The 14,559-nt window shown below is 40.9% G+C and overlaps 1 protein-coding gene across 5 annotated transcripts in view; it reads left to right on the top strand.

Moving 5' to 3' along the window:
• Positions 1 to 92: 92 nt before the first annotated feature.
• pacs2 (phosphofurin acidic cluster sorting protein 2) overlaps positions 93 to 14,559 on the top strand; it is a 30,282-nt gene continuing 15,815 nt past the window's right edge. For 3 of the 5 annotated variants that reach the window (XR_008573342.1, XR_008573343.1, XM_054795600.1), the window contains exons 1-9: positions 93 to 783; positions 8,759 to 8,846; positions 8,998 to 9,087; positions 11,968 to 12,093; positions 12,154 to 12,313; positions 12,376 to 12,449; positions 12,654 to 12,734; positions 13,468 to 13,527; positions 13,630 to 13,787. Coding sequence is in view for 3 of the 5 variants with exons in the window: in XM_054795600.1 (XP_054651575.1) it covers positions 665 to 783; positions 8,759 to 8,846; positions 8,998 to 9,087; positions 11,968 to 12,093; positions 12,154 to 12,313; positions 12,376 to 12,449; positions 12,654 to 12,734; positions 13,468 to 13,527; positions 13,630 to 13,787 (956 nt within the window). In the remaining 2 variants the exon portion in view is untranslated. The remainder of the gene's footprint in view (positions 784 to 8,758; positions 8,847 to 8,997; positions 9,088 to 11,967; positions 12,094 to 12,153; positions 12,314 to 12,375; positions 12,450 to 12,653; positions 12,735 to 13,467; positions 13,528 to 13,629; positions 13,788 to 14,559) is intronic. The other 2 variants (XM_054795601.1, XM_054795602.1) reach the window with 2 other exon arrangements.

Here is a 14,559-nt window from a genome sequence, read left to right as displayed (position 1 = left end):
TAAAGCTGAAATTTTTTATTATATGTGCTCATGTTACTCTCTACAAGTCCATGCTCTCAGCGTTCATGTGAACTGATCAACGAATTTTACTGTAGAAATGAATGTGGTAGTTCCACTCTCCTCCACCTGGGGGCAGTGTATTACGGTACTGTTAAAACTAGAATTTTATGTCGAATAGCCACATAGAGATGTGAAATGTGTTAATTGAATGGCTACGTTTGTAACCTGAGCTGTTTGCGTCAACACGTTAGCGAAGTTCAAAGGTCAGGGTTCATAATGCATTGGGACAAAGATTGTGACGTCATTGACGACAAAGCAGGTGAGGAAGCAACGTTTCCGTTTGATTATCTTTTATGCATGCTTTTGTTTGCAGTGATATATTTTTCTTAAAAATGCATATAAATGTTATGTTAACATAATCTTTTGATAGTTTTTTTTCAAAGTGTTTTCCAGCTCCGCCCCTCATAGGCGGGACCGTGTAGCGGCGTGGTGGGCACAAGAAGCCCCGCGGCCAGAGTCGCTCCTCTCCGGCTACCACTGCGCCTCCAACGGCGGGGAGGCGCCGCTCAGCCTCGGCGCCCGCACTTGTGTGACCCGGGGATTAGCCGCCGGTCTCCGGAGGAACCTGACGAACACGCCCGCCTCGCTCGCCCACTTCGGGACCATGGCGGAGAGAAGTGGCCGGCTGAGCTTCCCCGGCAGCGGGAATGTCAACAGACCGGTACCGATGAACTTGTTCGCAACCTGGGAGATAGACGGATCCTCCCCAAACTGCATCCCGAGGTAAGACACTTGTATGCAGCTTTTTACGTTCAATCACACTGGCAGCCATCCTGTAGCCTGCTGCTTTACGACAACGACGATGCATGCTAAAGGTGTGTGGGTGTGGGTGTGTGTTATACACCACCTATGTCGTCATCACCAGCAATGACCCCCACCTTCACAGCAGTATGACATGACACTATCTTCCTCACGCAATCATATACCATGTAATATGTTTCATAGACGACCACTATGTATGTATGTATGTACGTACGTACATATATATATATATATATATACACACCAGTCAATCTTGATTTACATTTATTTCACTCTGAAAACAAATACCCTCAAGGAGATATTGTTTCCACTTAAACAACTAATTCTTTGTAAAACATACTGTATATATATGTATGTATAGATTAGAATATATAAATATTATATTCACTTTTTCTCTACTCGGAACAAATCAAATTCCAAAACATTCCAATATTATTTTCTATACATGTCTTAAACTTTGCCATATGTTTTTATATAATAACTATCCACAAATCTAAAATGTATTATTTCACTTTAAAGTCAATCTTTGCTGAATATTACAGTATGTATGTATATAAATATTGTAAAAACGTGTCATATTGGCCTTAAGTCAATATGTGTCAAATAGAATAGTTCATATAAATATTGTAAAAATATGACCTATCTTTTCTACTGCAAATGTGTCATTGTACATTTTTCATAATAGGATATATAGTCCAAAAAAAAAATCAGCTTTAACACAAGTCAGTCTTTGTAAAATATATAACAATGTATAAAAATATTGTTTTAAAAAAAAAAAAAGATCATATCTATTTTTTCATGTATGCCTCAAATTGTACTTTCGCAGTAAGAGTTACATTAGTGAGTGATAAGAATATCCACTTACTCGTATTGTTGATTTACACCACACATTCGTGCATAATTAAGACATTCTTGTTATTTTCGGAGTGTCCATGAATGCATCTCGCGGCTGTCTCGTGACAATAAGGAAGTGTCGCTCCAAGGAGGGCTCGAGACGTGTTTTGTGAGTGGGAGATACTGTATGTAGTGTTGGAATTGCACTGCTGTTGATGTGTTCCGCTCAGAATAAAGTTATTAAAGAGCGTCAGACTTTGTGTGACGGTGTGGGATGCCACATTAATAATAATAATAATTATTATTAATTAATTATAATAATAATAATTAAAAACACCTGAACCATTTTGTATTTCACTATGTCTATGCATTGCATGCATTGTCTATGACTATGCATTCTTTACTTGTGTACATACTTGTGTATCTTGCTTGCTGCTGTAACAGATGAATTTCCCTGCTGTGGGATTAATAAAGTACTACTACTACTACTAATTATGCAAAATTAATTAACTAAATTACTTATTGCCTTTGATGCGAAGTCTTCCAGGTCCTGATGCAGCAAAACAGCCCCAGACCATCACACTACTGCCACCATATTTTACTGTTGCTATGATATTGTTTTACACCAGATGTAATGCAACACATACCTTCCAAAAAGTTCAACCACAGAGTATTTTCCCAAAGGTCGTGGGGTTCGTCAAGATGTTTTCTGGCCTTAATGTTGTTTTTGTTCAGCAGTGGTTTTGGTCTTGGAACGCTGCCATGCAGGCCGTTTTTGCCCAATGTCTTTCTTATGGTGGAGTCATGAACACTGACCTTAACTGAGGCAAGTGAGGCCTGCAGTTCTTTGGATGTTGTTGTGGGGTCTTTTTTGACATCTCGGGTGAGTCGTGGCTGCGCTCTTGGGGTCATTTTGGTTGACCGGCCACTTCTGGGAAGGTTCACCACTGTTCCATGTTTTGGCCCTTTGTGGATAATGGCTCTCACTGTGGTTGGCTGGAGTCCCAAAGCTTTAGAAATGGCTTAATGACGGTTTCCACACTCATAGATCTCAGTTCATCTCAGTTCATTTCTGTTTTAACAGAAGGCCAATCACTTTTTCACACAGGGCCATGTGGCTTTGGATTTTTCTCTCCCTTAACAATAAAAAGTTTCATGTAGATCTCGAGATTTGTGTGGCGTGATCGAAAGCCAGGAGTTAAATGAGAGACATCACAGCTGAAGAAGGACAAAGGGGGCACTGGACTACCAAGTCTTAGGGAATACTTCCATGCTGCACAGATAAAAGAGTGGCAGTGTCCTGATGTGACGTCAGCTTTGCATCCAAATGGAAGAGCTTGGAGCGGACCATCGTAGGATTGTAGATGATAGGATGGGAGGACATACTGTAGGTGGGACTGGACAGATGGTGTGACCCGTTTGACACTAGAATTGTGGTCTAATCTAATACAGAAACGTAATCTTCGTCTGCTGCGACGGATAGCCGACCATAAGCATTTTGTCCCAAATAGTCCCAACAAGACGTTCTTCCAATGGACTTCAAGGGGCATGCATGAAGGCTATGACGAAGAAATGGCTTCATCCAAGACCACCAAATTATGAACACACAGACTGAGCACTGAAGAGGACATATGTCGAAAAGTGGGTGAAATGGACGCTGTTCACTGTCGGAAACCAAGGAAAGGACTTGTTCATCACACTGTGACAACCAATGTCAAGTTTCGATTGGTTCGGGAATTGTGTAACCCAGTGTGTGTTTGTGTTTGTGTTGAAATTGAGAACAGAAAGGGTCCTGCCAAACGTGCATAGTACGCTAAACGACTAGCTACCTTTGTTAGCCACGTCCATGAGCTTGTTGGTTATAGACTCACCGCTGCTCGGTATGAAAGGTAATACTGCCATCTACTGGGGCACTGCCACCGCTGCCCCTACTCTGCATGGAGACAGAGCTTGCGGTGGACTTTGAACCGCCGGGTTCTTTCAAGTCGATCATGTTTGGGAGACGTGTGAGACACTTGTCTTTTGTGCCCTCGCACCGTCCCACTGTCCCCCGTCCCCCGCCGGACGGCCGGGATGCTCACGCTGCAAGAATGTAGAGTAGGACGGATGAGAAGGCGGCGGCGTGAGCTTGTCTTTGTTTTGAGGCTCTTCTCCTTGTCCCGAATTCCCGGAATCCTCTCAGTGGGGAAACTTCAAGAATGTGAGTTAGCATGCTAGCATTTGCTCCACACAAAAGGACATTTGATGTTAGCACGCTGCGACGCTTGTGGTTGTGTTTGCATGAAGACAAACAAACGTGTTGTGGAGGACGCTACACTTCCTGTGAATCCAAATTGTTACGTAAGACCAACTTGCTGACGCAGCAAAGTCCTGGAGGACAGAAACACACACACACACACACACACACACACACACACACACACACACACACACACACACATTGGGTACAGCCTGTGTTTGCTTTGCACAATTAAAACAAATCCCCATTGTGATAAATTGCAATTATTCTCCACATTAGCAGCAAAGAAAGAGAATCAACACAAGAAAATAATAACACTTCATATTGAATATGCCATCGTGTTACGTCTCAGGAAGCCTTGTTTGATCCTCGAATGGGAGTTGGCGTCAAGCTTGGGTTAGTATACTGAGCTGGCAGTTTACATGGAGGCTTTATTTTTTGCCGTTTCCAGCAGCTCTGCAAAAGTGTCCTAATAAACGTGGTCGCTTAAAAAGAATGTCACTAGTAATACATCGTACGTGAATGAGTGCAGTCCTGTGTGTGTTTTTAGCGCGGTGGCTCCCAACTGGCGGGTCGGGGGGACAGCCGGTGGAAAAATGACGTCAGTATATTTAAGATGCAGCTGATGTCAAGTCAAATGGAGCGACATTGTAGTCATCTTAGTAATGATGTATTTATGTTTCCAAAAATGATAGTCCATTTAAAAAAAAAAAAAACAGAACTCATGCATTTGCTTGCTTTGATAAAAGTATCAAAAAAACTGTACAAAAAAATAGGCTGTTTATCAGCTGCTCAAAAAAATGTTGTCAGTAGGACTCAGTAATGAGGAGCTCCACCGTTCTTGTTCATCACTTCCAAAATGGCTTTGGGCATGCTTGATGCCAGTGTTTCCAGGAGGCTAGTGGGAACATTGCTCCAAGTGGTGAAGATGGCTTCACCAAGGCCATCAACTGTCTGGAACTGATGGCCATTTTTAGAAACTTCCCTTGCCATCCATCCCAAATGTTCTCTATGGGATTGAAATCAGGATGGTCCAAAAGAGTGATGTTATTCTCCCTGAAGAAGTCCTTGGTCAAGCCAGCATTGTGAACTGCAGCGTTGTCCTGTTGAAGAACCCAGCTGGTACCACACACACGAGGGCCCTCAGTCATGAGGGATGCCCGCCCCAACATCTGCATCCGTTTGACGACCCCGCACCACCTGAAGCTCCGGTGTTCCACTGAATGAAAAAGCACCCCGGACCATGATGGCCCCCCCCTCCACTGTGCCGGGTAGAAAACATCTCAGGTGGGATCTCCTTGTCATGCCAGTAACGTTGGAAGCCATCTGGACCGTCAAGGTTACATTTTTTCTCATCAGAGAATAAAACTTTGTTCCACCTTTCAATGTCCCATGTTTGATGCTCCCTGGCAACTTTTGTGGCATTGAAGGAGACGAGGTCTTTGAATTTGTTTTTGTAAACCCTTCTTCCGGCTCAGCGCAGGTGTGATGTTTTTGGGTCGACCACTTGACTTTTTTGTTCCATAATGCTCAGGATCTTTCCAAAAATGTAGAATGACTGATTTCCTGCTCCCAACCTCAGCAGCCATGGCACGGTGCGAGAGGCCTTGCTTATGCAGCTCCACAATCCCACCACGTTGGAAAAGAGAAAGCTTCTTAGCTTCACCATCAGGAGGGCATGACAGGGGGAATGATGACACTACATCAACATTTGGAGCACATTTGGGCTTTTATAGCCTGTGGTCTTAAACTTTTGATCAGCTTTCAGTTGAATTGTTGTTTTCAGTAAATGACTTTTTCAAAGTGCTTGTTGTCTCACCCCCCCTTCTTGTTTTGCATATTGTAGCTTTACTTAAAACCTCATTAAGATCCAAATGTGCAAAATGATCATTCTAGCCATCTTTCAACTGGTCTTAAGATTTTGATCAGGATTGCACGTGTGGGAGGGAAAATAGAGCGGAGCTCTTCAGGAAGGAAGGAAGCTTTCCTCTTACTTCAGGCAAGCTTTTATTTACAACGTGGCAGCAAAACACAACAGTTGAGCACAAACACATTAGCACGGGTTAGCATCATCGCACTTCCGCCTTCCTTACCCCACCCCCTCCACACAAGTACTCCCTTTTCATAGCTGTCTCAGGCAATGCCTGTTACGTAAAGTTACTTTTATTCTCGTAAATCTTTATGCTAGGTGTTAGCATGCTAATGTTAGCATGTCAGCATTGCTAGCATGCTAACATGCGTCTTCTCAGTTGGAAAAAGGTGGATTGCTCCCTCCGGGTTGGGAATGAGGTGGAGGAGTTCAAGTATCTCGGGGTCTTGTTCACGAGTGAGGGAAGGTTGGAGCGTGAGGTCGATAGGCGGATTGGCGCAGCGTCTGCAGTAATGCGGTCGCCATACCGGACCATCGTGGTGAAGAGAGAGCTGAGCCGGAAGGCAAAGTCTTCAGTCTTCTTGGTGGAGCTCATAGTAGAGCCACTGCTCCTTCACATGGAGAGGAGCCAGCTGAGGTGGCTCGGCCATCTACAGTAGTCCGGATGCCTCCCTGGTGAGGTGTTCCGGGCATGCCCAGTCGGGAGAAGGCCACACTGGAGGGATTATGTCTCACAGCTGGCCTGGGAACACCTTGGTGTCCTCCCGGTGGAGCTGGAGGAGGTGGCTGGGGACCCGGAAGTCCCTACTGAGGGGCTGCTGCCCCTGTGACCTGGACCCTTATAAGCAGAGGAAGACGGATGGATGGATGCTAACATTAGCCTAGCAGCTTTTCTAGCTGTTTTCTTTGGGAGCACTATTATGTTAGGTGTTTATGTATGTGTCTACCTATGAAAACGGCTAAACATGCTACTACATTTAGCCACCTGCTGAGGAGACTGAGGTCCTTTGGTGTGTGCAGGACTCTTTTACGGACCTTTTATGACTCTGTGGTGGCCTCAGCCATCTTCTACGCTGTGGGCTGCTGGAGAGGGGGCAGCACGGACAGGGACAGGAGCAGGATCAATAGACTGATCAGGAGAGCGAGCTCTGTCCTGGACGGTCCTCTGGACTCCGTGGAGGAAGTGGGGGAGAGAAGGATGTTGGCTAAGCTGACATCCATCATGGACAACACCTCTCACCCGCTACATGACACTGTGGGTTCCCTTAGCAGCTCCTTCAGCAGCAGACTGTTACACCCACGGTGTAAGAAGGAGAGGTTCCGCAGGTCCTTCATACCGACCTCTGTCAGGCTCTACAACACCTGCACCACCTGAACCATGTTGTAGACACTATGCTTTCTTTACACTGTTCTCTTTACTTGTCTTGCTGCTGTAACAAGTCAATTTCCCCGCTGTGGGATCAATAAAGTACATACAATACAAAACATAAACACTTAGCACTGGGATGCTATGTGTTAGCATGCCAGTATTAGCATGTATGGTGCTTGGTGGAGATCTGTACTCTCCGAGTGCTTTTCTGGTTTGCAATTGACGTACTCAAATTGTTTGAGGAATCGTTGCGCCCCTAATAAATATAAAAATAATTGTTTTGACCTAGCAAAAACTAGCTATGACAAATTGTGCCTAGTGATAAGTACCATGTGACCAGGACAAAATAAATGACTTTGCTGCTACCTGTGTCTGCTAGCAAGCTAAAAGTAGCTGAGACACACTGAACGCTGCCGCCAGTCCAGCAGAAATGGGTCACCGGCGCAGATCCTCTTAGAAATGTGGCAGCATTTTATTAAAAATAGCTTTTAGAGGAGATTAACGGAATAAATTCCCAACAAAGAGACAATATTGTAGTCCGTACGCCTTTGCAGCCCCGTCCCACCAGTGAGCAGCACCACAACCACAAAGGAGTCCATTGTCTTTGCACCAACACAATCGTGTCTTCATGGGGCCTCCTCACATTGTCGTCTTCACCCCGCAACAATCTTTGCCTTTTGTCTCGCTCACACACGCGTGTGCTCTTCACCTGTACATCTTACTCTCTCACCCAGCATGTAGACCATCTTTGGCTGGTGTTTCCCTTAAAACCACAAAGCACTCCCGTCTTATAGAGGATCTTTGACTGCTGTTTTCCTGAAAATCAACGACAAAGACGCGGATTGTTGACTGGCGTTTCCTTAACAACAACAAAGCACTCCTGTCGATATAGATTATCTTTGACTGGTGTTTCCTTAAAAGTGAAAGAGCACTCCTGTCGTATCGATGATCTTTGACTGGTGTTACCCTTAAACACAATGGCAAAGCCCCCTCGTTATATAGAAGATCTTTGGCTGGTGTTTCCTTCAAGATGACCAAACCCTCCCGTCACATAGAGGATCTTTGACCGGTGTTTTCCTTCAACATGATGACAAAACCCCCCCACTGTATTTGGAACATTAAATGTCACACGAGCGTAAAAAGAAGTGAAGTAAATTGGGTCATGAGTGTGGCCAGAGAGCCGAAAAAAGCCAAAGAAAAAGCAACCTTATCCCGTAGGACACCAAGCTCTGTTTGTTTGGTGGTGTTCATGTATCCAATCAATTTTCATCATTTTTGATCATTTTTGTAGCCATGTTCCCATTTCTATCAATGATTATGTATCATTTCTTCAAGCGTTTCTTTGATTCCAAAATAATTCTTTTTTTAAAAACCTGCGCGAGTGCCCTCCGGTGGTACTTTTATGTACTGCAAATGCATGCACGTCTGCGCGTGCCTTGCTCTCATTTCCTCCTTTTCACGAGTGCGTGCTTCCGAGTGCTTTGTGCTGACGATGTCATGATGATGACATGGCGCTCGCGAGTGATGTCATGAAGAAGAAGGTCCAAACATTGCGAGGTGAGCCTGGGGGGCGTGGCCTGCTGTGTGTTTTTCCAACAGCCTGTGTTTGCGCGTGTGGCTGCAGGTTGTGCAGTTTGACTGTGAGGAAGTTGGTGGTGACGAGAGAACTGGACAAGGAACTCATCTCCGTGGTCATCGCCGTCAAAATACAAGTTAGCAGCACCTCACACATGACCCTCACATAGCACGATGATGGACTCATGTCTTCTTCTTATGACCGTGATTTATTCATTTGGTGTCATTGCAATGTTGCGCGCGCGTGTGTGTGTGTGTGTGTGTGTGTGGGCGCGCGCTTGCACACAGGGCTCAAAGCGCGTTCTGAGATCCCACGAGATCGTGTTGCCACCCAGTGGGTTCGTGGAGACAGATCTGGCCCTCAGCTTTTCGCTGCAGGTAAAAACACTCTCCATAGAATAGAAGCTGTTTGTTTGTACCATTATCCCTCGTTTATGGCGAGACCCACACCCCAACGTGATAACTACGGTAGGTAGGATTCCTTATTTGTCAATGGGATGTGTTGGTGGTTGGAGCACAGAAAACCTGTTTACCACCTTCTAAATACGCTTTTTAACATGATTAGAGCCCTCTACACATGACATAACACCCCTATAGTCACCTTTACACTCCTGTTACCCAATATAGTAGACATAATAAGAGAAAATAAGACATAATAATACATCATAATAATAATACATCATAATAATACATCATAATAATAATAATACATTGTAATAGTCATACATCGTAATAGTAATACATCATAGTAATACATCGTAGTAGTAATACATCGTAATAATACATCGTAATAGTAATACATCGTAATAGTAATACATCATAGTAATACATCGTAATAGTAATACATCATAGTAATACATTGTAATAGTAATACATCATAATAGTAATACATCATAGTAATACATCATAATAATAATACATTGTAATAGTCATACATCGTAATAGTAATACATCGTAGTAGTAATACATCATAGTAATACATCATAATAGTAGTACATCGTAATAGTAATACATCGTAATAGTAATACATCATAGTAATACATCATAATAGTAATACATCATAATAATAATACATCATAATAATAATACATCATAATAGTAATACATCATAATAATACATCATAATAATACATCATAATAGTAATACATCATAATAATACATCATAATAGTAATACATCATAATAGTAATACATCATAATAATAATACATCATAATAATAATACATCATAATAATAATACATCATAATAATACATCATAATAATACATCATAATAGTAATACATCATAATAATACATCATAATAGTAATACATCATAATAGTAATACATCATAATAATAATACATCATAATAGTAATACATCATAATAATAATACATCATAATAATACATCATAATAATACATCATAATAGTAATACATCATAATAATAATACATCATAATAGTAATACATCATAATAATAATACATCATAATAATACATCATAATAATACATCATAATAGTAATACATCATAATAATACATCATAATAGTAATACATCATAATAATAATACATCATAATAATAATACATCATAATAGTAATACATCATAATAATAATACATCATAATAATACATCATAATAATACATCATAATAGTAATACATCATAATAATACATCATAATAGTAATACATCATAATAATAATACATCATAATAATACATCATAATAATACATCATAATAGTAATACATCATAATAATACATCATAATAGTAATACATCATAATAGTAATACATCATAATAATAATACATCATAATAGTAATACATCATAATAATAATACATCATAATAATACATCATAATAATACATCATAATAGTAATACATCATAATAATACATCATAATAGTAATACATCATAATAGTAATACATCATAATAATAATACATCATAATAGTAATACATCATAATAATAATACATCATAATAATACATCATAATAATACATCATAATAGTAATACATCATAATAATACATCATAATAGTAATACATCATAATAATAATAATACATTGTAATAGTCATACATCGTAATAGTAATACATCGTAATAGTAATACATTGTAGTAGTAATACATCATAATAGTAATACATCATAATACATCATAATAGTAATACATCATAATAATACATCGTAGTAATACATCATAATAGTAATACATCATAATAATACATCGTAGTAGTAATACATCATAATAGTAATACATCATAGTAATACATCATAATAGTAATACATCATAGTAATACATCATAATAATAATAATACATTGTAATAGTCATACATCGTAATAGTAATACATCGTAGTAATACATCATAATAGTAATACATCATAATAATACATCGTAGTAGTAATACATCGTAGTAGTAATACATCATAGTAATACATCATAATAGTAGTACATCGTAATAGTAATACATCGTAATAGTAATACATCATAGTAATACATCATAATAGTAATACATCATAATAATAATACATCATAATAATAATACATCATAATAGTAATACATCATAATAATACATCATAATAGTAATACATCATAATACATCATAATAATAATACATCATAATAGTAATACATCATAATAATACATCATAATAATACATCATAATAGTAATACATCATAATACATCATAATAGTAATACATCATAATAATAATAATACATTGTAATAGTCATACATCGTAATAGTAATACATCGTAATAGTAATACATCGTAGTAATACATCATAATAGTAATACATCATAATAATACATCGTAGTAGTAATACATCATAATAGTAATACATCATAGTAATACATCATAATAATAGTAATACATCGTAATAGTCATACATCGTAATAGTAATACATCATAATAGTAATACATCGTAATAGTAATACACCGTCATAGTAATACATCATAATTGAGTAATTCCAGTCCTGTGTGTATTTTTATGGCTCCCCCCGGTGGCGAGGGTGTGTTGAGTGGAGCAGGGGTACACGGTAATTACGGGGCGGGTATGAATGAGGGAACTATGACGTCATATCGATAAATCCGAGAACCCATCATTTATAAAAAATGCTCCAGCGAGGCGAGATGCCCCGCACTCCTTGTTTGTTGTCCTGCCGGTGACGTTAGCGGCTGTCACGTTCTCGTAAACAAGCATGGAGTCTCCGAGGAAGACATGTGGCGTCCTGGTTGCGCCACATGTCCCACAGCTGTGTGCTTCCTTCGTAGTACCCACACTTCCTCAAGCGAGAAGGCAACAAGCTGGAGGTCCTCCTGCAGAGACGCAAGCGCTACAAGCACCGAACCATCCTGGGCTACAAGACGCTGGCGGCGGGCTCTGTCGACATGGCCGAGGTAGGACGCCCTACTTTGCGTCTCCGTGTGGCGTTTGTCCACACGCTCGTTTGTCCTCAGGTGATGCAGCACCCCACCGAAGGAGGACAGGTTCTTCCTCTCTACAGCGACCACAAGGACCTTCTGGGCAAGGTGGCAGAGATCTGGATCTTCTCGCTGTCCAGTCAGCCCATCGACCACGAGGACGCCGCCCCGCAAGGACGGATGGCCAAATGTCCCGGTGAATTGTGCCGACCATCCTGCTGAAGTAAAGATGTGTCTTACACGTGTCTTGTCCTCCAGACAACTACTCAGAGGAAGAGTACGAGAGCTTCTCCTCGGACCAGGAGGCCAGCGATGATGCTGTGCAAGCGCAGGTCAGTCTTCTTCGTCCGGAACGTCACTCGTCCTTTGTGTTCGCGTTGGTGCAGAAACAAGGCCTAAACTCTAAAAATTACATTTTTCTTGTCTTTGTCCAAAATGTCGTTTGTGTTTTTGTCTTTACTGTCACCAGTAAACAAAACATCACCCGTCTTTTTGGGGGTTTTGTCCAAAACTTCACTGGTCTTTTTTGTTTTCAGGATCTGGAGGACAACGAGTACGACGTACGCAAGTCGAAGAAGCAGAGGAGGTCCATCGTCAGGACGCCATCCATCACCAGAGTGAGACGCACATGTTGTGTTCATGTCCAAAAGTCATTCGAGCGGAATTAGCTGAAGCCAAAGACGAGAGACCAAGTGGACACGGACTACATGGAGCACAAGATAAAAACAGAGTTAGGACGTAGCCGGAACGTGGCTAATGCTAATGCTAAAGCTAAAAGTCAAGCTAACTAAAGGAGTGGTCAACTTGAAGCTGAAACTGCAGATAATGCTCAAGCTGAGGATTAGGGGAACGTCCACACTAAAGTTAATGCTAAAGCTAACGATGAGGGGGCACATGCGCTAAAGCTAAAAAGGAAAAAGTGGACATGAACTTGAAGCTAAAACTTCAACTAAAGCTAATTCTATGGCTAAAGATGAGGAGGGGCTGTGACCCTTAACTTGAATCTAAAGCTAAACAAAAGATTAGGCTAAAGATGAGGGGTATGCACTAAAGGCTAAAATTAAAGCTATTGCCAAAAGTGAAGCTAAAGCTAATGCTAAAGATGAGCACAAACATGAAGCTAAGGCTAACTGTACTATAGCTAAAAGTAAAGCTAAGGCTAATGCTAAAGATGAGTGTGAGCTCGAGGGTAAAGCTAACCGTATGGTATCTAAAAGTGAAGCTAAGGCTAATGCTAAAGGTAAATAAATGTCATGAAGTCCGTGTTGTGCTGAAAGTTAGAAAATCTTGCTCCTCCACTGCTTTCTAGTTAAGTCAATGAGATGCTGAGGTGATGGTTTGGTCTTTCAGCAGCAGAACTTCAAGCAGAAAGTGGTCGCCCTCCTCAAGAGGTTCCGAGTGTCTGATGAGGTGATAGATGCCAATCACGTGACTTTGGAACCAACCTGCACAGCCAATCACAATTAAAAACACATACACACTGTACACGTGTGCGTGCGTGCATGCGTGCAGGTTCTGGGCTCTGAGCAGGATCCAGGTGAGGTTCCTCCTGAGGTGGAGGAAGAGGATCTGGATCTGGACAGTGTGGACTTTGACAACGCCAGCAACAGTGGACCGGAAGTGGACGACGACGAGGACAGCGTACTCAGCACACCCAAACCCAAACTCAAGTCAGTCCCTTAACACAAAATATAATCCTCAAAGGACCGCAGAGGTCCAACCCAAAGGCTTCATTTCATCATCCTTCCAAATGTAGCAAAGCATCAACACATCCTCTTCATAATCCTCATCATACAGAAGCAACACATCTGCTCCACATGTCCACCATCAAGGATGCACCTCATTTACAAATGGAATATTATTATGTCTACTATATTGGGTAATAGGAGTGTAAAGGTGATTATAGGGGTGTTAAGAGAAAATAAGACATAGAAAACCTGTTTACTACCTTCTAAATACACTTTTTAACATGATTAGAGCCCTCTAGACATGACATAACACCCCTATAGTCACCTTTACACTCCTATTACCCAATATAGTAGACATAATAAGAGAAAATAAGACATAGAAAACCTGTTTACCACCTTCTAAATACACTTTTTAACATGATTAGAGCCCTCTAGACATGAAATAACACCCCTATAGTCACCTTTACACTCCTATTACCCAATATAGTAGACATAATAAGAGAAAATAAGACATAGAAAACCTGTTTACTACCTTCTAAATACACTTTTTAACATGATTAGAGCCCTCTAGACATGACATAACACCCCTATAGTCACCTTTACACTCCTATTACCCAATATAGTAGACATAATAAGAGAAAATAAGACATAGAAAACCTGTTTACCACCTTCTAAATACACTTTTTAACATGATTAGAGCCCTCTAGACATGAAATAACACCCCTATAGTCACCTTTACACTCCTATTACCCAA

This window comes from Dunckerocampus dactyliophorus, chromosome 13 (assembly GCF_027744805.1).
Source record: "Dunckerocampus dactyliophorus isolate RoL2022-P2 chromosome 13, RoL_Ddac_1.1, whole genome shotgun sequence".
NCBI classification, from domain to species: domain Eukaryota; kingdom Metazoa; phylum Chordata; class Actinopteri; order Syngnathiformes; family Syngnathidae; genus Dunckerocampus; species Dunckerocampus dactyliophorus.
Note: the sequence above shows the minus strand (reverse complement) of the source record. Positions and strands in the feature narration are given on the sequence as shown.